General features: G+C 42.9%; 4 protein-coding genes across 7 annotated transcripts in view; 2 read left to right on the plus strand and 2 right to left on the minus strand.

The window, feature by feature from the left end:
- Positions 1-1,379: 1,379 nt before the first annotated feature.
- Arp8 (Actin-related protein 8) lies at positions 1,380-5,476 on the plus strand. 2 transcript variants are annotated; one of them, XM_077426080.1, is made up of 8 exons: positions 1,380-2,265; positions 2,851-3,018; positions 3,082-3,579; positions 3,716-4,060; positions 4,149-4,295; positions 4,384-4,603; positions 4,687-4,815; positions 4,913-5,476. In XM_077426080.1, exons 2-8 carry the CDS (start codon positions 2,893-2,895, stop codon positions 5,083-5,085), a joined length of 1,638 nt encoding a protein of 545 aa, XP_077282206.1. In that variant the 5' UTR covers positions 1,380-2,265; positions 2,851-2,892; the 3' UTR covers positions 5,086-5,476. The 2 variants fall into 2 exon arrangements, with proteins under 2 accessions (XP_077282206.1, XP_077282202.1); XM_077426076.1 differs by having other exon boundaries at positions 1,380-2,245.
- On the minus strand, positions 5,244-6,607 carry LOC143908435 (uncharacterized). 2 transcript variants are annotated; one of them, XM_077426099.1, is made up of 5 exons: positions 6,421-6,607; positions 5,863-6,245; positions 5,644-5,779; positions 5,483-5,539; positions 5,244-5,396 (listed from the first exon to the last, which is right to left on the minus strand). In XM_077426099.1, the coding sequence occupies exons 2-5, from the start codon at positions 6,198-6,200 to the stop codon at positions 5,244-5,246; spliced, it is 684 nt and encodes a 227-aa protein (XP_077282225.1). In that variant the 5' UTR covers positions 6,201-6,245; positions 6,421-6,607. The 2 variants fall into 2 exon arrangements, with proteins under 2 accessions (XP_077282225.1, XP_077282229.1); XM_077426103.1 differs by having other exon boundaries at positions 6,417-6,607.
- A 223-nt stretch (positions 6,608-6,830) lies between these two features.
- Positions 6,831-8,427, plus strand: Mrps22 (mitochondrial ribosomal protein S22). Its single transcript, XM_077426092.1, has 3 exons — positions 6,831-6,972; positions 7,302-7,777; positions 7,905-8,427. The coding sequence occupies exons 1-3, from the start codon at positions 6,879-6,881 to the stop codon at positions 8,385-8,387; spliced, it is 1,053 nt and encodes a 350-aa protein (XP_077282218.1). The 5' UTR covers positions 6,831-6,878; the 3' UTR covers positions 8,388-8,427.
- A 411-nt stretch (positions 8,428-8,838) lies between these two features.
- The window catches only part of LOC143908376 (uncharacterized), a 244,935-nt gene continuing 229,456 nt past the window's right edge, over positions 8,839-24,317 (minus strand). For both annotated transcript variants that reach the window (XM_077426027.1, XM_077426034.1), the window contains one exon: positions 8,839-14,723. In XM_077426027.1, coding sequence (XP_077282153.1) covers positions 13,287-14,723 — 1,437 coding nt within the window. In that variant the 3' untranslated portion in view covers positions 8,839-13,286. The remainder of the gene's footprint in view (positions 14,724-24,317) is intronic.

A 24,317-nucleotide genomic window follows, 5' to 3' on the forward strand; every position in this document is an offset into this window, starting at 1 on the left:
TCGCGCGACGCGTTCATTTCGACGAACACTTGATATGCGCACTTGTAAATTGTTGAACACGCACAGCGCGTACTCGCGGCCCGCGGAACGAGGAAGCAGGAATGCCAATCACCGAAACGAGCGCGTTCAGAAAACAGCACGAATAAGCACAGTGACGTCGGTGACGAGCGCGCGCGGAGGGAGCACAAACATTTCCTACCTGTGCGAACGTTCTCGAAAGAATGATAATAACAGTCACTCGCGCAGGTAACGCTACTCCGAGCGTTGACGGAAACAAGTGACAAGTCCGCTCGTCGTCAAAAACAACGTCGAAAACGCGCCGATCTTCGAGGTACGGAGCTATCGAGTTCAACGGTCGCGCCGCTAGTACAGTTTGGTACGGACTGCGCGCGCGGTGCGCGGTGCCTACGCCGTATCGATCCGCCGCGCCGCGCCGGCGTATGACGTCACGGCCTCCCCTCCTACGCGGCACGACGCGGCACGGGCACGACGCGCGCGGCCGCGGCCGGTTAAAAAATACCGAAAACTTTCAACGAACGATAAAAGATCAACGTATGCCGAATTTTTCGTTAACTTTCACAGGTTTAACTGGCTGTATTCTACGTTCTGTCTCGGTGCGACGCGACGGTGGCTGTTTAATCGCAACAGATATTTTTGCGCGATTTATCTATATTTAAGAAATATAATATTGTAATTGTACAAATATAAAAGAGTTTTATCTATAATTTTACATACGTATTTCCAATATATGTATAAATTTTAATATATATTTCATATACATGCATATTCGGGAATCGAGGAATGGAACGTACAATTCTAACCATCATTTTTTGCCGCGATATATATTTCGTACAAAATCTTTCGTTAAAGTTGCTTAAATTTTTAGTACAGATATGTATAGAATTTTGTGGCGGAATTTGGGATAGAGTTCTGTTTATAATTTTGTGTACCGTATATTGCGAGAGAAATTTATATAAACTTCAAATATATACCTATATCTATATTAAAATACACACGCACATTGGAGTACGCATGAAAATTCCTCTTTCTTGATTAAAAAAGCAATTTTTGTAAATTAATATTAATTGATACTAATACAAATTTTAATTTTTATATATATTAGTATCAATTAATATATTATTTAATTTAATATTTTTATATATTATATTTAAATAAAAAATAAACTTATAGGTATTATTTAAGTTATTATATATTTTATTATAAAATATTATAATTTATAAATTATTTATAAATTAATTTTATAGAATTATTCCTTGGTAGATTTTTTCCAAATGAAACAAGCTGGGCAACTGTCACGCGTAGCCGACCAATCAAAAGCGTTCTGTACAATTTGTGTAAGGAGGTGGAAGTCTCTGGTGTCAGTTGTCAGTCCATGTCAGTCAGACACAGTAATGCTTTCCAACAACGACACGGCGAAGCACATCTCGACACAGCATCGGTGTAGAGCAGGGTTGGGAATTGCGCCTCTCATCCTTCTCTCTGACTGTAGCATTGGAACGCAGCCCTAGACGGTCCTTTACACCCGCAACTTTCGGATGTAAACAATGGAAAACATAACCTAATAACATATTTCACAGGCTGAAATATCTCGCGAAAACAGATTTGTTTAAAAGAAACTGGAACAACCAGTTGGAGACACGATGATAAGTGATAAGTTTAATTTTATCCCGAACATTTAAAAGACTAATTTATCGTGCGTTCTTTAGTTAAAGAACATTAGTGTGAAACCTCTAAAAAGTTAACCTAAAAGCCGGACTTTTCAATAAGAGAAATGGGCATAAACAATAGAATAAAGACTATTAAAGAGTAATATAAATGCAATTAGAAAAAGAAAGCACACGAAGTCATTAGTAAGAAAAGAACAAAGAACTGGATGTGCCAAAAGCCGAAGAACACGTATTCGGTATTGATGGAACGTTAAAAGATATTCCCATTAAAAAAAATCCATCTCTCGAACGTCATCGATGATGTTTCCTGAAAGGATGTTAATATTTCGCACGCGATGTGAAATATCCGCCATGGGCTGAGTAACACTTTCTGAAATTTTCCGCAAGAAAACTGAAGTAGAACAGAGGAAGGTACGAAGAGAAAAATATACTAACACACATGTACCGGACCTAAAAGGGAATAGCTTCATCCAAGGAATAAAAGTAAAGCGAGGGAACTTTGATTATTATTGCAATATCGAATGTCAACCAAGATGCCAGTTTATCAAGAGGCTGAAGTAATTACTTTTGTTTTTAAGTAAATATACACAAGTAGATATACGTTGGGAGCTTTCCAGCAATCGACGCAAGTCGACACAAGTATCGTTCTATCTTTATTACTCATTGCCAAAAAAGAAAGATAGAACGATGTTTGTGTTGACTTGTGTCACCTGCTGGAAAACTCCCATAATTGTTCCTTTATGAGGTTACAAAGCTTATCTTGGTTTGTACGAACAACCGTACAGACCAAACATAAGAATATAATAAGACAAATCTTAATCTTGACCTAATTTAATTAATTTGTGCCAAAACAAAAGAGATAAGAGGGCCAAGCCGGATGCTTAGCCACTCAATTTTATCTTAAGAGAGTTCGGCTAGAGACTGGTCCTCTTATCTTCTCTTTGTTTTGATTTTTTTGAACCTTGAATTGTTATGTTTACTTTATGCCTATACCTAATCTTTCTCCTCTAGCTACATTATACTTGTTATTAGTATCAATGTGAATGTCGTATGGGAAGGATATTCAAGAATCATTTTCATCTGTTATGCGATTACTTTTTTGTTGCCTGTGTTAAAGCAATAAAAAATATTCATAATAAAATTGATGGAACCGATGTTGCAGCAAATCCAAGCGCAGACGATTATTGTTATTCACCCGGGCTCGATGTATCTTCGTATGGGCCGTGCTTCTGACTTGAAGCCCATTACGTTGCTACACGCCGTCGCAAGGAGACGTTTGTCGAATGGAACAAAATACAAGGATAGTCTCTTACCACCAACCGTGACACTGGTAAGTAAATGTGCAACGGGATCGTGTTGCTATCATATTTCTATTTGTCATTGTCTTTGGCAGACAAAGGAGCTTACACAAGCGATGGAAGAGTCTCGGTTGCAAGTGTCTCATACGCTGCAGTCGTGCTTGCAGTCCGACGGTAGTCGAAGATATGCTACACCGCCGCAGCAAATAGCCGCTTTCAATCGCAGATCTAGTCCAGAAATCTCCTCTCCCGGTAACATGAAGTGGACAACGACCGATCGTGATATAGTTGTCGGTGACGACATTCTGTCGTTAGATCCAGAGGAGGAGTGCAAGTTTAACGTCCATTTTCCATACAGAAGAGGGGAGCTTAATATACATTCGAGTACGGGTGGCAGCATAACGGCTGTCATGGCAGATTTAAAGACCATCTGGGAATATGTACTAGCTGAGAAGTTGGATATACCTTTGAAAGATTTAAAGCACTATCGCGCGGTGCTTGTTATACCTGATATTTATCATCGACCATATCTAAAGGAATTAACAACACTGTTGTTGGACGAGATTGGTTTTGGACGCTGTATTTTATTGCAAGTTAGTTTGCCTGTATCACACATACTCTTCTCAATAAGAGAATTCTTGTTTTTGCGACGAAACAACTTACTACTCGTATAATAGCCAATAGCTTAGGCAAGTTGGAATTCAAATTGTCTCGTTTTCTTATTGACAGGATCATGTAGGCGCGATGTTTGGAGCGGGTTTGGGCTACGCATGTATAGTAGATGTTGGGGCTCAGAAGATATCGGTATCCTGCGTGGAGGATGCGATCTCTCATAAGGATACGCGTGTGCGTATGGATTACGGCGGCGCAGATGTCACACAGACGTTTTTCTGGCTCTTACAGAAATCCGCATTTCCGTACAAATCGTGCGATTCTATCAACAAGTTGGACGCGCTGCTCTTGGAGCAGCTAAAGATAGATTTTTGTCACGTGGATTTAAATGTGTGTGGGTCACAGGAGAAAACCTTCGTTGTCAGAAAGCCGAAACAACAAACGGAAACGTATACCATGCAGGTGTTATATATCTTTCTTAAATTTATTCTTTAAAAAGTGAAAAATTATTTTTTTAATATTGAACTTAATACGCTGAAACTTGTTACAGGTTGGTGATGAATGTTTAATAGCACCTTTGAGCTTGTTTCAACCTGAACTGTTCAGAGTTACTGGAACGCATAATGTTCATGTTCAAAAACGATCATTAGGAGACCCGGAAGACCCTTACGATGAGAATTATTTAAGAGAAACAAGTGTGAGAGTGGCCGCTATTTCTTAAGCTTCGTCAACGTTATCCGTTTTTCTTTTAGCACATATCCAAATTCGATCGCTTTCCATTTCAGAGACGTGGGATGAAAGAAACACTGGATCATTCGTCAGAAATGCAAGAGGAGGCGGCGGCTATACCTGCAGCCGTAGGCGACGATGAAGTTGTAGTTGACGCCGTTGGTGATCCTGTACCTAGTTTGTTAAATCGCGACTTAGACGCTCCCCGAGATTTCGTGATCCCGCAACAACTGTTGGGTCTTGATCAAGCCATATTGCAGAGTATCGAGCGATGTCGTGAGCATAACAATATTTATCAAACTATAGACTATAATTAAATAAACGGGTACACAGCTAATTCTCGTTTCTTTATATAACAGCCAACGAAGATCTCAAAAGAAAAATGTACAGTTGTGTGTTAGTCGTGGGATCGGGCTTGAAATTTAAAGGTATCGGCATGTGGCTTCGCAACCGAATATCTCTTCAAATTCCTTACATGTATAGGCCTGGTAAGTATATCCTTCAAGGCTCCTGATCAATCAGTTGCAATGCTATCTCGCATTACGGAGAACAAAAAATTATATTGCTGCTTGATGTTTCTTGCAGAACAACTAGATATTATAACACAGCCGAAGGACATGGATCCCGGTATGACAACATGGAAAGGCGCGGGGATCTTAAGCTGTTTGGAATCTGCTCAGGAATTGTGGATCACTCGAACCGAGTGGCATCGCTGGGGCGTTAGAATATTAAGAGAAAGATCTCCTTTCTTGTGGTAGAAAATATTTTCTATATCACTTGTGGTATATTTGTGGTATTTATAAGTGAGCATTTTTCTATTTCTGACTTGATATCACATTTGTCAATTATTATTTTATGTTACGCTGCATCACGGTTGTAGCACGAGGTTTGTAAACTATTAGATAATTATCGAATATCATAACAACTCGGTCATTCTGATTTTAGTCCTATCGTTACGATGGTATTGTATTATATCAGCTTCCAGTAGAAAATTTATATAATCTACAACATTCGGCGTGACATCTACATAGATGTCATCTCCTCCTTTCATATAAGCTGACGTTAGTGCCTGTAATCATTATTTTGTACATCAGAGCACAATTGATCAATTGTGTAGAAGAAAATATAGAGTGCAATGTGTAAAAATGATCATACCGCTAATAATTCTTTAAAGCCATTGTTGTTCGGAATAATGGTATCTACCACAGTGTACTACAAAAAACAAGTTTCCAGTTATCAATATTTCCTTCCGTGTAAAGGTCACGGGATTTAAAGCATCGTGCGCGATAAGTCACACACAATTTTGCTATACGTACCAGATCATTTTTTACTTGCTGAAATATACGTTTTGTTAGGATATGTTCCTCTTCGTATGTCTTGTTTGCGAAGGTCTCCGTGATATCCAGATAAGCTTCCCGCATTTTACCCAGTCCATTTTTCTTATCTCTCAAACTGCAACAAACGCGATGAAGATGAAGAAACTACAGAAGGAAAACTAATGAGGATGACTCTTCAATATTGATTGCTGTACTTACTATGCGATGTCTTCCTGGATCTCGGAAAGCTTTCGTTGTAGACTATTGAAGAGCTCTTGCATGTCGTGAATCTCTGCCTCCATCTCGGTCATCACTTGTACGCGCAAGTCAGATGTTCTCAGAATCGGATAATCCTCAGGTTCCACCAGTTCGACTTCCTTTCGCAAGCTCTTGTGCAATCTGTCCTGTTTCATTTTCACGTCCTCCAGCGAACTGGATGGTTTCAGAGCGAAAATCTTGTTGTTCGATATCTGGCTTATCAGATCTTCGATATTTTTCTCCACTTCCGCCTTCTTATCCTTCAGCGTCTCGAAAGCGTCCTCCAACGTATATTCCATGTTATTGTTTTAAAATATATATTAAAATTCACTGGTCGTTTAACGCTGCAAATAAAATTCGACATGTTATTCATGGGGGGGGGAGAGGGGAATATTGATTCGCTTATAATCAAAATTTCAATGGACACGATGAAATAGGTATGTCAAGCAAATAAGGGAATAGTTAATGAATGTTAGCCGAGTGTTTTTATTTTACAATTTTTAACAAATACATACGTACAGAATAAACAACACTTGAATAGGTTACACCTGCAATATCCTACTACTCCACACTGGTTTCTTCGCGTAATTGGAAATAAATTAGAAATTAAATTAAAAATAATAAAAAAAGAGGCGGCGTACGTCACGTCGCCATGCGTCTAAAACAAAATAAATATGTTAAATGTTTATAAACAGACATTCCTTCACTCGTCAGCTACAAAAGTCCGCTCTTTGCAACTGAACTTTTTACACTCATTTACATCTTTCTTCTTCTTCTCTCCAACGCCTACTTTACATATCTATTTCTTTTCAAGTGTAGAAAGTGTAACGCAGTGCAGAACGAGGGAAGCCTCTTAGCTGAGGTTAGGTTAGGGCTTCGGAGTGGAGTAGTGGAGCGTGGAGCTGGAGCTGGCGCGAGGCGCGGTTTAAAGCCGACCGAGAGGAATATTGTCATTTGCTGCTCGTTAATAAATCATCATGCTTTCGCGTCACGCGAGTAAACTTTTGCGCCATTCACATTCACGTGCCATCTCGAATTGCCGTAGCTTCGCCTCGGCGAATGTTGAAACAGGTATCGTTTACTGGGATACAATTTTTAGGTTATCTTTTTATTGCTATGCCGCAAGGTAGAAAAGTTGACAGCAATGTATCGATATATTGCTGCAGTATAATTATAACTGTGTGGTGTAATAGCTTCTCTTCACTTGATTCTTATATGTGCTGGGATTTAGTTTTTATACTATAATTTATTTCTTATTCCCCGACATTGAAACGCCGCATGCGAATTATTTAATATTATTCCGTCATTAATGCGGAGTGTGTTAACTGTTTTACTGCCTCTTTCGCACGAAAGTTAAGACGGATTTATTTAATCTTTGTGGCCCGCGCCAATTTTCACAGATCCCGTAGAAAGAGATCCGGCGCCGTTCTTTTTCAACGAAGAAGTTCAAGCGTGTCTCAGAACATTGACGGCAGTGGACTATAGTAAAGTCCTCCGGACTCGCAGAGATGGACACAAGCTCAAACCGCCGGAGTATAAGTTCCTGACCGACGAAGAGCTCGAGGAAGCTACGAAAGCGGCGAGACGTAGGGCGGAGAAATTTTTGCAAATGCCGCCAGTTGTGAAACAGAGATTAGATCCGTCCGCGCCGTTATGCGAGGACCCTGCGTTACAGAGTCACGATAGCGTTAAATACGTGTTCACTGATATCACGTTCGGTCTTCGGGATAGAGAAAGATTCATAGTAATTAGAGAACCGGACGGAACATTGAGACACGCCAGTTGGAAAGAGCGAGACAGATTGGTGCAATCCTTTTACCCGAAGCCAGAAAGGCAAATACAAAAACCAAAAATGTTCGAAGGCGAATACTTGCAGGTACGTACATTACTTCTACTTTTTGTATTTAGTTCGCTGATATTTAAGTGTTTGAGAGTATAGGAAAGAAAGAAAGGAGGAATGCTCGCTTGAAGTAAACGCTAATAAATCGCGGCTTTCCTTACAGGACTTGTTAAATCGCAAAGAATACGAGTTCATTCTGGATCGCGCGTGCGTGCAATTCGAGCCGGACAATCCGGATTACCAAGCGGTCACCCGGGAAGTCTACGAGCGCATAAACGCCGAGAAACATTTCGATATTTTAAGATCTACGCGTCACTTCGGGCCGATGGTGTTTCACCTGGTATGGACGAGCAACATCGACAACCTGCTTCTCGAGATGATCGAGACCGGTCGGGTTAAAGATGCCGCGCTGCTGATACGTCTGTATCATATGATTCATCCTACAACCAAGTCGGCGGTTGAGCGGTGCGAGCACACGGACGATGCGGAATTTATTGTGCATTACGCGCGCCTCGAGTCGACGAGGAAAGACAAGATCCAGAAGCTCTTGCAGTCGTACAAGGAGTTGCAGCAAGAACGTGAAATCGTTGCGGAGGGTATCAAGCTGGCGCACGGCATTTCTTCGGAAATAACGGATAAGGTGTAAATATAAATCAATAAATATCTAGTATCTTTTCTTGTTATAATTAATATAATTAGTAATCATTTCTCCATTTTTCGATCCATCAAACGTGGGATAGCTGACAATAGAAAACTCGATTAGGTCGAGTATCTTGATGACATTTTCTACCTTTAAAAGAAAGGCTTCTTAGGGGAAATATAGTTATTTAAAAAATAATATGTCTTGCTTAAAAGTGTCGTTTAGAGGATTACAAAAGTACGCCGTGAATTGAACTGACAACAGATAAATTGCGGGAAGACGTTTAATGGAAGAACACAGACGATCCGGATTCGGAGATCATTTATCCATATTCTGTCCGATATAATTGAGTCAGTTCTGATCTTCGCTAAGGAAGCACGCGATGGATTCTTCTCCGAGATTCAGTCCGCTACGCTTCTTTTATGGGACACCCTATAGAATAAGAGTGAGACTGTGCTGCAGTATGTCATGATTTGCTTTATTCGTTGTTCGTAAGGTTGAATTAAAATCGATTGGATAACAGACACACGGTGGTCGTCAGGGCAATTCGATGATTATTACTCGATTATTTTATTACGTACGGTAGTACTTACAAACATTTACAAATGTAACAAGTCAATTCGATTTGGCGTACAGGATCGTCAGAAAACATTACACTAATGACCTTTCGCTAATTCGCGTTACGGAGAAGAAACGGAGAGAAAAAAAGAAACGCAAAATCACAATCGAACGATCGGACTGCGCGCTTGGTTCTCGCATGGATTCGAACAGCGCGCGTCTCCCGCGAAACGCTTTGTTTTCGTTTCGATTGAGGGGATAGATGAGGGTGGGAACGAGGAGATCGATTGATACCTAGCGATTAAACGTATTCGGTAAACGAATATAACAGCTCTACCCGATACCCGGGGTATCGCCGCGAACGAAAATGCACCGTTCAAAGTAGCTTTATACAAATGCAACGTTACGGTTGTGGCGACACGCTGTAAGTACCCTACAATCGTGGAACGATGTTATCGTACAAACCCGACTGTTTGCGCGGGGAAAAAAAAATCAAACGGAACGAAGAACGAGAGATTTTCGCTTTTTTAATATTTTCTTTTTTTTCCCTTCCATCTCCAAACCTTCCCCCGCTGGGGCGGGGGGAGGGAATGTTTTTTCGCGTCGTTATCATTATAATACTTGATAAGCACTCGCAAATCGTAATGTTCGTTATCAATCATTATCATTCGCCTTATCCTTAGTATACTCTTACTGCGTAGGTAATTATTATTTCCCTATAAAGACGTGCTCCGGATTGCGTGTATGTATGTGTCGTGTATGTGTGACAGCGGAAAATAAATTAAGGTATATGGTTTTTCGCCGTGCGTTTTCAACCCCCGGACGCGATTCGACCGCGCGCAGACCGGCACGTCGGCTGCGACGAGCGGCTGTGCGCGGTCGGCCCTCTCTCGTTTCTCTTTTCGCAATATAAATATTAATCGATCGTGACAATGGACATTCACGTCGCTTATTACCCGAATATTGCTTACCAGCAAATCATAAGATTAACGAGCTTCCGATCGCGAGATACGCCAGTATCGCAATTCTAGCCAGTATCCCGCTTTCCTAAAGTAAGACGCGAGCGCGTGTATATACTCTATATATATATATATCGACGCAATTATCAATTCGCGATCTTATGTCGTAGCCATGCACATAATCCATTCTCCTAATAATCCTAATAACAATTTCCAATAATTCTCTAATTACTTACTAAACTATCAACTAGCTAACTTAACGAAAGGAATTAATATTTAATCTACGAATTAGAAAACAGTCAAATATAGAACATCGATTCTCGTCGTCGATTCTGCCATTGTTGATTGGCGAATTTTATTATGCAACTTGTCGATCGGTAATCGGCAATATGCCGTTCGCTTCGAAGATACGATTCGCTGGATGTGAGAGAAGAAATACAATGTGTTCTCCGCGGCGGTCTCTTGGCGATCTCGTCCATCCATCGAAGTGGAATCCGCAAACGCATCCGAGGGTTGATACGAGAGCCTCGTCGAATCGGTCTGCGAACGCAGACCAGGCTAACGGAAAAAAAGGGGTAGAAGCGTATAAAATAAATAAATACGTATATATGCGAATGTGTCAGCTGTTAGGCCCTTCTCGAAGCAAGGTACGCGACTGCGTCGGGCGCCGATGGTCCAAACAACGCGAACAGAATCCGAAGGACCTCTGGGAGTCTTCCTGAGACGAGAGCGACGCTTCGCTCTCATCGCTTGCATCCCGGGGGAAATTCAGACATTTGCGTTGTCCGGGAAGCGCGACGACGAGCTCGTACGGTATAAACTGCGATAAAATAGCGCAAAACCGGCGATCGCACTCGAGAAGCGATCAAGGTGGCGCATAAAACCTTCGCGTCAGTTTTTTTCAAGATTCTAGTTGCATTTGTGCACGAGTTTCTTTAACTGGCCCTTCTTTCGCCGGTCCGATCGCGTTAAAAACTTAATTGTTAGCGAATGTCAATGACAACAGTTTCGATCCGCGAAACGCCGATCCGTCACCTTGATCGCAAAACGATCTCAATCCTATGGCAATCGCGACAATGGAGAGACGATGAAGCGCGATGACTCGACGATCGTCATCCTGTGACGGTGGGGCGCACGGTGATAATTAGCTAATGATTGCGATCGTCCAAATAATCCGACGCGGGATGCACGTTGCGCGGCGTTAATTGCGAGATGTACATACCTACATATGTAGCGGAGCTGTTGCGTTCGGGTTGGCAATTATTGAGCAATATCCTTCCTAACGTACACTTTTGGCCGCCGAAAAAGTTTCGCCGACAGGTCTTTCGCGCGTCTTGCCGTGTCTCTCGATCATTATCGGCCACTATTGTGTTCCGGACCGGAGTCTAGTTACACCGACATTAAATTAGCGCCAATTCCGGATCAATTAATTCTCTCTCTCTCTCTCCGTAAACATTAGAATTCAGAAAGAAATGGATTTTTCAAATAAATATTTTTATTTGACAAAGTCCGAAAAGTAAATGTGAAGTCCTGCCTACAGTATATCTAAAATTTCAGATTCTCTTTCTTCTATCTGCTTCTATTCCTAGAGAAGTGTCTATTAAATTCTAATAATTTTTTAACAATGGTCCTGCATGTCGAAGTGGAAGTAGAAAAGTTGTAATTCGAAGAGAGATGACGATTCAATTGATTCGAACTGTCGGTGCAACTCAATCACGCAACTGGAGATGAGACATTTACCCTCACAATAAGGAATATTCTACGCCACCTGATTTTTTAATGACCCCGAACTGCACGATCTTATCGCTAATGCATCAGATGGACTCAAGGGGTTGTTCCTCGCGTTTGCATCCTATTGCAGCTTTCCGGGTCCTTCCCGGCTCCTTTTGACGACCATCTCGTATTGTGCCAACTTCTCACCTCCGCTGTACCGTGTCCTTTCGTACTTCCCGAATAGATCGTGTATTTCTCGCAGTGCCACCCGTAAATCCCTTATCGGTAATGAGAGTAATCGCGTGGAGATCGCGTATCGCTATACGCATTCACGTAAATGCGGCTGGATGTGTGTACATTTTATACACGTACGGTAGCAATTGTTCTAAAGCTTTTTCCTGATAAAAGTCACGTCTGCGCACATTAGGACCGTCGTCATCGTGTACAAAACGCGTTTTCTGTACGTGCCATTTCGCCGTCGTCCGAAAAAAAAAAGAAAAACGCGAACGTTCCGCAGCCTCGTCCGCGGCGTTAACGACGCACACGAGCCGTGTATATGCGTACGATTGCGGTATATTTCGCATATATGAAATATACAATTTCATATATTATATATACTTATTAGCTCTCTCTACCTACCTATCTCCACTTACGTGTATATATATTTATATAAATCTCCTGCCCGCCCGCGCGTACATGTGTAGCGTGTATGTATATATTTATATATATAATACGTATGTATATATGTGTATAATATTTATATACGATGATTCACCTACGTAGAACCTTACGCTCGCCCTACTACGATGAAGAAAGAACGAATAGCCGGATATAATTACGGGTGTGTATAATTGCCTTAGTAAAAAATGTACGCGAGTACCGTGGTTTCTTCTTTTCGTTCTCGTATTATTTGGCACACCAGACGTTGCGAGGGGTACGGACGCGCGGACGTGTATGAGCCAGGGTCGACTTTGAGAACTCGGCACATTTCCGAAGAGGGGGTATAGAGATCGAGAGACCGAGAGCAAGACGCGAGAAACCGGGGGGGGGGGGGGGGGACCCGCCTGCCCGCCTTGAATATGTTACGTGATACGAGATTCGCGTCGCTATTTCTTATTTCCTGCTTTTTCTCCTTTTTCCAGTTCGGACGTCGACGTCGCGCGTCCGCGTATCCGAAAGTTTCCTCGCGCCGCGCGATTTTTTCTTTTTTTTCAATCATTAATACTATATTAATCATAGCGATTGGCGCGCTATTTTTACGCGCGCCTCTTGCGCTGAATCCCTACGCCGTACCCTACTTTCCAAGAGACGTTCCAAACGCCCGCGTACGACGGTGCCTTCGTCGTTCAGGATGTCTGTTCTTCCTATTCTCTTCGGTTCGCGTTCCTTCCTGTCTGTAAGCCAATTTGGTCTTCTTAATACTAGCAATTCCTTGTTGTCGAACTCGAACCCGAATCTTCCGCGACCGTTTCTTTTCAACTGTCCGTTTCCGTATTTCATTCTCCTCTTCTTGCTCGTCTCACTTGACGGACAACCTGCCCGGGGATTGTCGTCCGAGGACCATGGACCACGCGGTAGAAGCCTCGCGATCCCGCCGGCCGCCGTGTTAACTCGCCAGCGCGATTTCAGTGGCGACCTTGACGGTCGAGCAGCCGATCAGCGAGCGGCTTCTCGGTCACAGAATGTCCGTCTCGTAGACCTTGCTGGTGGTCGTGGTGGACGTGGTGGTGACGATAGTGGCCGAGCCGGTGGTCGTCGTACCCGATACCACCGTTGTGGACATGGTACCGGGAACCTGGCCGTTGGTCGTCGCCGCCGCGGCGGTCGGAATCGCTTGCCCGTTGATGATCTCGACCTTGGCTATCTGGTTACCACCGTCAACCGCGGCCTCTTGCGAGACCTGGGGCTTGATGCTGAGACTGGTGAGGGACCCGGAACTTGCCGCGCTCAAGCCGAGGCCCATCTTCGCCAGGAGGTTGCTCTCGGAGCCGGTCTTCTTCAGAAGATCGGGCGGTGCCGGCGGCACGGTGGTGAGACCGGCCGCGTTCCTCTGCAGCTGCTGCAGCCTGGCGTACTGTTCCTGCAGGGCCTTCTGCTTCCTGAGTAGCTCCTGATGCCGTTGCTCCAGCTGTTCCTGCCGGCCGCGTTTACTCTGCAGCCCCTCCTGCGAGTTGACGCTCTCGCAGGAGCTGGAGTTGCTGGTCGACAGCACCGCGGAGGATTGCGAGGACGACGAGTTGTGCGGCGGGGCGACGCCCGGCGCGGTCGGCGCCAACGTGGATCCGGCGACCTGGTCCACGGTTGATAGGATGGCGTTCGACGGTAGGGCCATCGGCGGCTTCCCCTCCTTGCCAACGAGACTGTTGTTGCGCGAAGGTCGGCGTAAGGTTGCGTTGCCGCTTTGCAGATTACACGGATGATTCCTGGGTGGCAGCTGCGGGCTGGTAGGGCTCGCCAGGGGCGATCGGGAGCTGGTGCGCGGCGGCGGTGGCGGCGGTACCCTCCTGGTGCTCGCCAGCTGCAGCAGCTCGGCGTTCCGTTCCGGTACCGGCGGCTTCTGACCGGGCAGAAAGCTCTGCGGCAGCACCGGCATCCCCGGCTGGGATTGCTGCTGCACCTGTTGATCCAGCGACAGCGCCTGCAGCCTAGCGATGGGCGGCGAGGTGTCGGTGTCCGAGCTCGAGGGGTACGAGTGCAAGCGACGCAGGGTGCCGCCCGGCGCCATCCCGGGCAGGCCCATCAGGCCGACGGTGGGGGGCGCGGTCAGGGTACCGCTGGAGGAGTCCACGCTGCCCTTCCGACCGATATCGCTGATGTTAGGCGCGCGTCCGCCGCTGCCAGTGATCGTGACGCTCGTTGACTCTCGGAGGCTGGATGCGCGGCCGATGTCGGCCAGGAGGGTGTTCGAGCCCGGATGCACCGACAGGCCGCCCGACACGTGGCCCATCTGCGATCCTGGTCGGGAGAAGGTTTGCAGCTCGTCTAGCAGAGCGTCGAGTGCGTTCTCCGGACGCTGCTGATGGTCGGCGGATGACTCGTGAGGGTGGCCCCCTCCCCCGAGGACGCTCGCTGCCCCCACGACAGTGCGTTCCGCTGGCACAGGGGTAGCTGCCTGTTCGTTCAGACACGTGGAATCAACGCTCGGGGGCCAAGAACGTCGCGCCGGCCCGGCTTTTGCCTCGCGGCGCGGCGTCGCGCCAGCGTCCCCCCTGGGGGACGCGGGACCGTCGGGCGTCCTTCCGCGTGCTGGCGCGACGCATCTTGGCATCGTGGGGGTGGGGGATGATCGTGCTTTTTGTTTTTTTTTTTCTACGCGCTCTCGTTGAGAAGAAGCATCCCGCGCGATCGTCCAGTAGGGTGTCTCCCGTTCCGGTACCTCGTGCGAGGTGCCGCGCAAGTTTTCGAATGTGAACGTGTATAAAGTACACAACGACACATACAGATACTTACGCGCTTGTAGACACGACGAACATATACACAGACACATATAGACATGTATAAGGGTGTAGAGAACGATAATATGTAAGAGCTTCGAAAATTGCACATCGACTTATGTACATTTGATCGTATATGTACTCGTATGTACAGAGATACACATTTTGAAATTTGTTTTTTGGTGCTTGGTGCAGAGACCCGGAGGTAGTCCGGTACCGGATGATTGAACGTGTCGTGATACATTTTCTCGTTTATAGTATGCCGTCGCTGCGGATGCTTTTTCTGGACAACGAGAGCGGTGTGATCGTAGAAAGTGGCGTCTCGATGCGAAGATCCGAATAATGAAATTGAAGAAAGGATGATTTGCGAAAGAGAGAGATAACAGAGTGATATGATATACTCGTAAAACACACAGATCACGCAAAGTCCGATGCTGCCTTACGATTGATTGTTCGTTGTACCGTCGTATTTAGCATTAGTGTAGCATTACTTTAATCTTCCAGCAAGGTTTTTACTAGGGCCGAAAGGTGTCCAATAATTTTTGCGCTATTCGGAGACTCTGAAATATATCAGATTATAATTACTAAGATTATAATTACTTACTGATTACGTATGTGCACAGTTAACGCTATTAATTATTAATTAACAGTTAGATTGATTAATTTTATCAAATTTAAGTACTCAATTTGACACACATCCGGACTCTGCGTTTCGTGTCGTTGAATCGCGTGAATAATTAGCGACGAAGACGCCCTTCGACACACCACGATCGTACGATCGGAAGATCGCGAGTCGAATTTCGTCTTTTTCTTTTTTTCTATGTCATGCGTATATATGTGCGAATAATGTGCATGCGTAATAAGAATGTGACAGAAGTGAAGAGCATGACTGTGAAACGGTGAATGATACGAGACGTAATGAGCGTAAAATCATTGAAATGCAGAATGTATGGTGAACACGACAAAAGTAAAGTGAAAGAGAAGAAACGCGCGAGAGAGAGAGATGGATGAAAGAGAAAGAGAGAGAGATAGAGAGCGATAGAAAGAGGCAGAAAGATAGATAGAAAAAGAGAGAAATAGAAAGAGAGAGAGAGAAAAAAAGAGAAAGAGAGAGAGAGAGAGCGCAATGATGAGTCGTGAATCGCAATAAGTGAACGAAAAAAGAAGGCACACAATCCGTAGGACATAATACGTAAATATGATTAATTCCGTTAGATAGATAATTACCTGCGGGTCGGTTATACGTTTTGTGCGTGCGTTGTGCGTGTTACAAGTCAGTACTCGTTTGGGGCTCTTTTACATTTGGCATCGATTGCTGTCCGGTATTAGTCAACTTAAAAAAAAAAACAGAGAAACCAAAAATCAAAAATCCGAGGTCAGAGGTCAACATCGTCGTGGACCGCGCGCGGGAGAGAAAAGAAAAGCGCGAGAAAAAGAACGCGAGATCCGTTTCGCTCCTCCGCGAAAACGTCGTTCGTTTCACGCGGACCGGACGCGCGAAAAGTCCGCGGGGGGGAGGGGGGGGAGGTGAATCGCGCGAAGGTCCGTGAAACACGTTGAAGGGCTGTCAAGGCAAACCGGGGGACGTCTTCCATGGAGATCCTCGCGTCGTTTCTCGGACGTTTCGCGTCGTGGGATATACAGCACGAGATTATCCGGAAGGAGAATTCTAGCGATCGTTACGTCCCCTCGTTCAATGATTTTGATAAAATTGTCAAAATATTAATATTAAAAATATAATATTCGATCAAATTAACGATGAAAAATATAATCGTTATTATTGTCACGTTGTAAATTGCTCTTGATATGACACGGTCGCGACAGTGCAATCTCGTGTTGTCGGATTTGTTTCACCCCCTCCCCCCCCGCCGAATTCTTTATCGAATCCCCCGTATGATATTCCGCCCGTCGTCCATACGATCGACATCCGATCTCGCGCAGGAAAGAGCCGGGAACGCGCGGCGCATCATCGGCTCGAGCATCGACCTCTGTCGTTTTTCCAGATTGACTCCGGATGCATCTTTCGTCCGGCCGCCTCGCGCCTCGCGCCGATCGGATCGAGAATAGCGAGAGGAAACGGTTGTGAGTAAATAAAAAATCGCGCGAGACCAAATACAAATCTCTCGAACGCGCGGCTTAAATCGCGATACTATTATACCCGCGGTGAATCCGCGAGCGAAAAGACGACGAAAAAGAAACGACGCGTGGGATTTAAATACAGAAAAAAAGTCGTCGTCACATCTTTATAATCTTGATAATCGGGCGGAGTAGCGTAAACGAAGGTAAGTGCGTACGCGGCCGTTCGGTAATTGGCACATTGCTGGCGAACGTGCGGCGACCCGGCGACGTTGTTTGTTTGAAAACTATGCGTGATTAATTAATTTCTTTCACTAAGGCTAAGTTCAACGCTATAAATTTAATCCCTCGCAACTTTCGAGGTCTCGACATGGTGCTCAAGCAAACTCCGTTTATAACATTTACTCGGAAAAGCAGCACTTTGTCATCCACTTCCCGAAGAGTACCACCAGACATTTCTACTTTTGTCTAATCGTGAAATCGACGTCTTTATATATAAAAAAAAAAAAAAAAAAAAAAAAAAAAAAAAATAAAAAAAAAATCATTTTCGGTTCTCGACAAAGGACATCGCCAAAACGTGCGCCAGAGGCCAATCACCCTGATTTGTACCCCGTTCACACGGATTCTCCTGTTTAAAGTAAAAAAAAAAATAAAACCATATCGTATGAAGATTGTTGTGCCCATGCCGATGATCGAGGTGCACAGAGATGTAGATCGCAGTTACATTGAAAGAGAAGCAGAGTCGTTTTTTTCTTACCGAGTTCGCCGTTTACGAATTAGCACGTGAGTACGCTCGTATTGTCGATGCCCGCACAAATGACGCCGACCTTCCGGGTTACGAGGCAACGGAAGACTCTTATAATAGCATGCACCTCTCGAAGGCGCGGATACGAAAGAAAAAAATAAAACGAAAAAAGTGAAAGAGAGAGAGAGAGAGAGAGAGAAAAAGAGAGAGAACGGGGATGCCTTCTCCCATGCGAAACTGCATGCGCGTCTACGCAAGATTACACACGTATGTATTTTATGCGTGACAGCATGCATACACACGCGCGCGCACACACACACACACACGTACACATACATTCATGCCGCATGCCGCACACGTACGTACGAAACGTGCCTAATAATTAAGTAATAATACTTTGACTAGTTGTAAAACGAACAAAAATCGAAACGAACAGGTAGGGTGATTATATTATAAATCAAAAAAAGGCCAATCAAAAAAATACACAGAGAAAACCTTCAGTCCAATCCTTATAGTAAGGCAATATAGTATATAGTACGGACTCAGACTCATATAGATAGATAGAGATATATAGAGAAAGAGATAGAGAAATGAGATGGACAGAGATAGACAGAGAAGGGGAGGAAGAGAAAAGAGAAAAGGAGAATATATAAATATATATAAAATATATGTATATATCGATTCTCAAAGTGTGTCTTCCATGGATGGGTATGTACATATACACAATAGATTGAGAGAAAAAGAGATATAGAACAAGAGAGAAAAAGAGAGAGAGAGAGAGAGAAAGTGAATGTGATGGAGAGAAGAATGATGAATCTTGCACGAGGGTGAAGCACGCATATGGAACGTGATGTGAGACGCGACAGTAAACGGTCGATCGGTATCGGTGAAGTCGAAAGAGGTGATTACGTGGCGGCGAATCGTCGACAAGGAGCAAGTACGACACAGCGTAGAGAAACCAGACATATAAGAAGCCCAAGTATCGTACAAATCATATAAGTGAGGTAACTAATTAAGACCTCTGGTGATGCTACACGTCAGCGTGTAGACCGGGGTGACCGTAAACTCGCGCACTCTCTCTTATCCCGTAGGCGTAGTGAGACTTCTTTCAATTCAATGCACCACTACTTTTTATGATAGTTTGCCTAAGTGACAATTGAGGTTTCGTTTGAAAATTCTATCCTTCAACATTTTCCATTTTTTTAACTGAAAAATGTGGAAATCAACTCCGATTTGATCAAGAGATTTCACTGTATGCGCGAATTTATAGCCACTCCGTGTAGACAGGTGCACGAGTTGCAATTGGCAGTATAATAGTTTTCGCGACGTACAATACCGGCACCTCGGAACTAAAACAATTAACATCATTCTCCGCGGCTGGAAGCTATTATTAGCGACATATTTTCCTCGACATGTATAACATATTCTCTCTTTTTCGTTTCTGAGTCGTACACTGATGTTGGTTGTTTCGATTCCGAGGTGCCGGGGTGCTCTACGGCCTCGTCATTGCGCATTTAATTGATTACGATTGCATTCGTGGAGATCGAGACTCGTCAAAATTTGTCTTTTCTTGATCAGCAACATTAAAAAAGATTTAACGAAAGGTATCTCAGTTTTTTAGGCGTCCTTTAGATATCTTCCTTTTATAAACATTCTTTTGAACAACACGACTCGTCACAAAGAGTCTTCACGGCGCAAGTTCTTCGCTTATGATCTCCGAAACAACACGAGAAATTCGCAGAGGAATCTGAAGGATGTCTGAAAATTAGAACTTCTTCAAAGGCCTCTCATCCGAAGCTTTGCCCGAGAGATCATAATCGGGAAACTCATCGTGTTAAACTCTTTCGCAAGTTGCCCCGATATTGTGTCAACGAATCGCGATTGATCGATTTTGGGAATTAATTTCCAGGAATAAAGATGCCGAAGGAATTTAACGAATCTTGATTCGTTCCCGCTTGCATCATTTGCACACGTGCGCGTGAACACGAGGAAATACTTGTAACGTAAGTGCGTGTGAGTACGTCAAATAAGCTTTATTAGTATGTAACGAAAAAAAAACCGAAGAAAATTAGAATTATATAAAATAAAGTTTAGTTGCCTATAGTTTATACTTTATATTTGCTTGTAACATCACTAAATCGAATTAGTTTTTATCTAGCAATTAAGGCTAGAAAACTGTTTCAGTTGATTCAATTTCGATAAAAGAGTAATGAAGCTATAATAATTTCAATGTGCCCAGTTATTTGTACTGTCTTCAAGTATTGTACGCATTTAGATGTAAATGATTATCACCCCATCGATCATTGCCGATTGTATAGCAGAGGAAATATGATGATGGATACGTGATGTATGTTAGCAAGTGAAATAAATGTAGCAATAACTTTTTTTTTTTTTTTTTCAGTAAAATTTTGAGATCAATGAAACATTGGGAGATTTCCAGCAAGCGACACAAGTCGACACAAACGTCGTTCTATCTTTCTTTTTCGGCTGAGTAATAAAGACAAAACGACACTTATGTCGACTTGTGCTTGCTGAAAAACTCCCATTATTAGAAGAAATCAAGTGAAATCTCTACGTTGTTTTACAGATCCTTTTTATTTTATCTAATCTGCATTTTGCGCGTGTAAGATATTTCTATTTCGCGACTTAAATAAATTAGATTCATTTAATCTTAAGTACGTCTTTAACGAAAATTTAATACAAATTATTTGAAAGATATCGATGGTGTCTTAAAAACATAGAAAAACGATCAATCTCTATCTCGATCGCGATGAGCTTTTGCTCAATATTGTTGTGCAGTTATACCACTTTATTCCACTGGGCATGCCCGTATGTTCGCGCGCACGTATATACTGCAGAGGCACACGTACGAATATTTCTTCGCAGCCGTAGCGAGAAGGTAGAACCACTTCTCGAATTTCGTACGCGGCGCGTGCGGTGACGAGCCGGCACACCGGTACGATTCCATCGCGACGATTAACGTCATCGGATCATATAAAATATACATTTGTTATATACATATATGTACACGCTGCCGAGAGCGGCGAGCAATTTGGGTGATTTGATCTATTTCAAACAAGAATCTCGACGTTCGGACAGAATGTAAGGGTCAGACGCGTCGTCATGCGTCGAGTGGACCTCTCGTCGTCCCGTGAAGACTGGCGGGGTGAGATAGACTGTGACGGGGTGAAATAGAGAGAGAACAAGACAAAGAGAGAAAGAGAGAAAGAGAGAGAAAGAGAGAGAAAAAGAGAGAGAAAAAGAGGGAGCCGGGGGAAAAAAAGACTAGCACAGCAATACAGGGGAGAATCTCTGTGAGATGCACTTGCGCGCGCGGGTGGTGCGTGCCATCGTCGTGGTACGTCACGCAAACGGGAAATCCAATGTAAACCTTGAAAAAACGTACGAAGATGGTACAGACGACGGTTAAGGGGACGGAGGGGGTCGTGGTGGCGGGCAAAGGGTGCGGGGGTGAGACCTTACTATAAGAAGTGGATTGGAGCGAGTGTGTATGTGTGTCTGACAAGGTCGGGCCGCTCACTACTGCCGCGTTTCTACGTCGTGTCGTGACGTGATCGCCGTGACTGTCTTGCATCGTCGATCTCGATCTCCGGGATCGAAACACCGTAAAATTTCGACGGGCAATAACCCTCGAACCGATTTGAGATGCAAGGATATATCCTGGTATCCTTAACATTTACATTTTTATAGAATAAATGTAGCCGTTTCTTCGGATCCGTCGAAACGCGAACTTCTCGGGATCACGTATTCCGGATATATTTTACAGCAAATGTAACAAATACGTTTTAATTCGATTTTAACACATATGGACAGATGTGTATATTGTTTCATATTTCGCGATAAAAGGAGATACATCTTTAGTGAAGAGCGTAAACGAGAATTTTTTAACTACTCAGAATAACTCGAATGAATCTTATATCGTTGACGATGCCAGACAATTCTCGACGTTTGCCGATGCTCGATGAGCGAAAGCGCTCTCCTCTCTTCGTCTTTCGCGTCGAATCGGCATGGGCGTCTCGGTGAGGACTTAGCTTGGATGTGCTCGCGCGGATGCTCGACAGAAACCAAGGAGGAAACGTGTGGTGTGTGTGTATTGTAAATACATATTATATAAATAGGTATATATCTTGCGAAAAAGGCGAAGTGAGAGCGCTAAAATCAAAGACGTATAGCACGTAGCACAGCAGAGTCTTAATGAAAGTTTGCTCGTTTTTCAAAACTGGCTAATTGTAAGTGACACTAGCCAACACATGTCTGCGTAACTCTGATGTATGTGTGTATGTGTGAGAGTGTGTGTGTGTGTGTGTGTTTATAACTGGATAATTTTGGACAATTGGTGTGCCACATAAACGTTTTCTCGCGAGAATTTCGTACCGAGTCGCAGTACCGCGGAAGCGCCGCAGGACAAAGGCTTTTCTCCCCTTGTCATATTTGTATCGAACGCAGGCACTAGCAGAATATTCGAACGGTCTCAAGCAGAAAAGAAGTGTGAAGCTGTAGGAAGTCCAAGTAGAGTGCAAAATAATTTCAGAACAGCGAGAAATCGCGCGGCGTTTCTTGCGCCTCGGATGTCACGATTCTCCTTTGTGCTCCATGAAAAACGTGCAGTAGATACAAGCGGACTTGATAGATCCAAGGAGTGACATTCCTGAAGTATCGCATTTTCATGTACTCAAAAGATAATGTCAGAAGATATAAATTATTAGCAATTATAGAGATTTAAAGCATCGATCTGTATAGGCATGTGTGCTTACGTAATATTAAAGATTATGAAGATTAATATTTAAGAGTTAAAATTTAAATAATTTAAAGAATTATAATAAACGCTGAGGTGCGCATTTCGCATACTAAACTTACGTTTAATTAATTGCGCGGTACTATTGTCACTGTATTGCATATCGTAATGATAATTATTATAATTATAAATACTAAAAAATGTGTGTTTAAAATCTATTCGCTACGGAATCGCGATAAAGCTTTATTCAATATTAAGCCTTACGTTGTAAAAAAAGCGTATAAGAAGTAGTATAGAAATAGTTGCTGTATTAGTTGCTGTATTTTTGATCAATATAGAATTATTAATAAATCACGATGACTGAGAAAAATACAATATAATTTTGAAAGATCCTGCAAGAATACATTGCGATGATGCAAGCAACTTATACTTCTGGTCGTTCAAAGCTGCGTATATCTATTGCACATTTTAGGTTTATTTCATTGCATTTACAAAAAAGTATTTCTCGATCCTTAAACAACCAATACAAACACGATGCCAATCAATCAGTCGCCCGTGCGCTTTTCGATATTCCCAATGAAATATCTTGACAAAAGGAAAAGCATCTGTCGCTGTTGACACTTTTATTCGTACAGCACAAAGTGATGGAAAACGCGAACGTAGAAAAATTGATAGTCAAGAAGTCGGACAAAAAGATTCGTCTCAGAGCAAGCATATGGTATCAAGATTGTGACTGAGAGGTAAAATGTCAAATGACTGATGTAGCACGTGTATGGCGATAGGAGAATTAGACTCGCTGAATTAACTCCGAAGAATTCCGCTAAACTGCTATAGATGTTCGATTTTATCATAAATCTCAAGCAGAAAAATTGAAAATTCTGCACACACACATATACACACACACACAACATATAATATATAATATATAAATATATACATTTTATTATTTTATTTACTCACACACGTGAGAATAAACTTCTCAATTTGTTTCCTAATTTGTATCTCTTGTCGAGACCAATATTTCACAATAGTGACGGTATCTGTTCTACAAATCTGTGTGTGTGTGTGTGTAGTGAAGTCTGCAAATTACGTTACACAAATTATGGGAAATTTGTACAATGGTTTTGGAACGTTACGTGAATCGTGAACTATGGGATTTACGAGACAGAGAAAAAGCTTTTACTTTCACTTTACATCCCAACAGAATGACAAAATGGATTGCAGGATCTGGCGGAATGCTCCGGAGTGCCGTGAAATAGGATAACAGTTATCGACAGTATGATGATTGTGCTGCAGACATACCGAATAAAAAAGAATATGAATATAAATATATATTCCGTGTGTTTGATATATATGTATATGCGTGTATATATAATATATATAAAAACAGTACAGAATAATAATTATAATAATAATAACGATAATAATAATAATAATAATAGAATAATAAACGGTAATCTTTTATAATAGTAATAATAATTATAATTTATAAGTATGAATAAGTAAAAATTTACTCGTGACTGGTCTGTATGGCCTCCTTGAAGTTAGTACTCCACTTCCAGCCATACTAAAAAATTAATATTATTTTCACTATCTGTTAAATTGTAACATCTGTTTTCTTATTTGTCTCTTTTTTATTAATTTTTACTTTTTCTTTTCTAGTCTCTCTAGTTAGTACACAGAACTTTCGTGTAC

Source organism: Temnothorax americanus, unplaced genomic scaffold (genome assembly GCF_048541705.1).
Source record: "Temnothorax americanus isolate GAGA-0224 unplaced genomic scaffold, ASM4854170v1 Scaffold11, whole genome shotgun sequence".
Lineage (NCBI taxonomy): Eukaryota > Metazoa > Arthropoda > Insecta > Hymenoptera > Formicidae > Temnothorax > Temnothorax americanus.

Bases quoted from the DNA above. Each gene is read 5' to 3' on its own strand.
- Arp8 (XM_077426076.1), top strand. From the start codon at position 2,210: ATGTCAACCAAGATGCCAGTTTATCAAGAGGCTGAA. The intron at 3,019-3,081 runs GTAAGTAAATGT...TGTCTTTGGCAG, and splicing joins TACCACCAACCGTGACACTG to ACAAAGGAGCTTACACAAGC. The intron at 3,580-3,715 runs GTTAGTTTGCCT...TCTTATTGACAG, and splicing joins GACGCTGTATTTTATTGCAA to GATCATGTAGGCGCGATGTT.
- LOC143908435 (XM_077426099.1), bottom strand. From the start codon at position 6,200: ATGGAATATACGTTGGAGGACGCTTTCGAGACGCTGAAGGATAAGAAG. The intron at 5,780-5,862 runs GTAAGTACAGCA...CGTTTGTTGCAG, and splicing joins ATCCAGGAAGACATCGCATA to TTTGAGAGATAAGAAAAATG. The intron at 5,397-5,482 runs GTATGATCATTT...TAATGATTACAG, and splicing joins GCTTTAAAGAATTATTAGCG to GCACTAACGTCAGCTTATAT.
- Mrps22 (XM_077426092.1), top strand. From the start codon at position 6,879: ATGCTTTCGCGTCACGCGAGTAAACTTTTGCGCCATTCACATTCACGT. The intron at 6,973-7,301 runs GTATCGTTTACT...CAATTTTCACAG, and splicing joins CTCGGCGAATGTTGAAACAG to ATCCCGTAGAAAGAGATCCG. The intron at 7,778-7,904 runs GTACGTACATTA...CTTTCCTTACAG, and splicing joins TCGAAGGCGAATACTTGCAG to GACTTGTTAAATCGCAAAGA.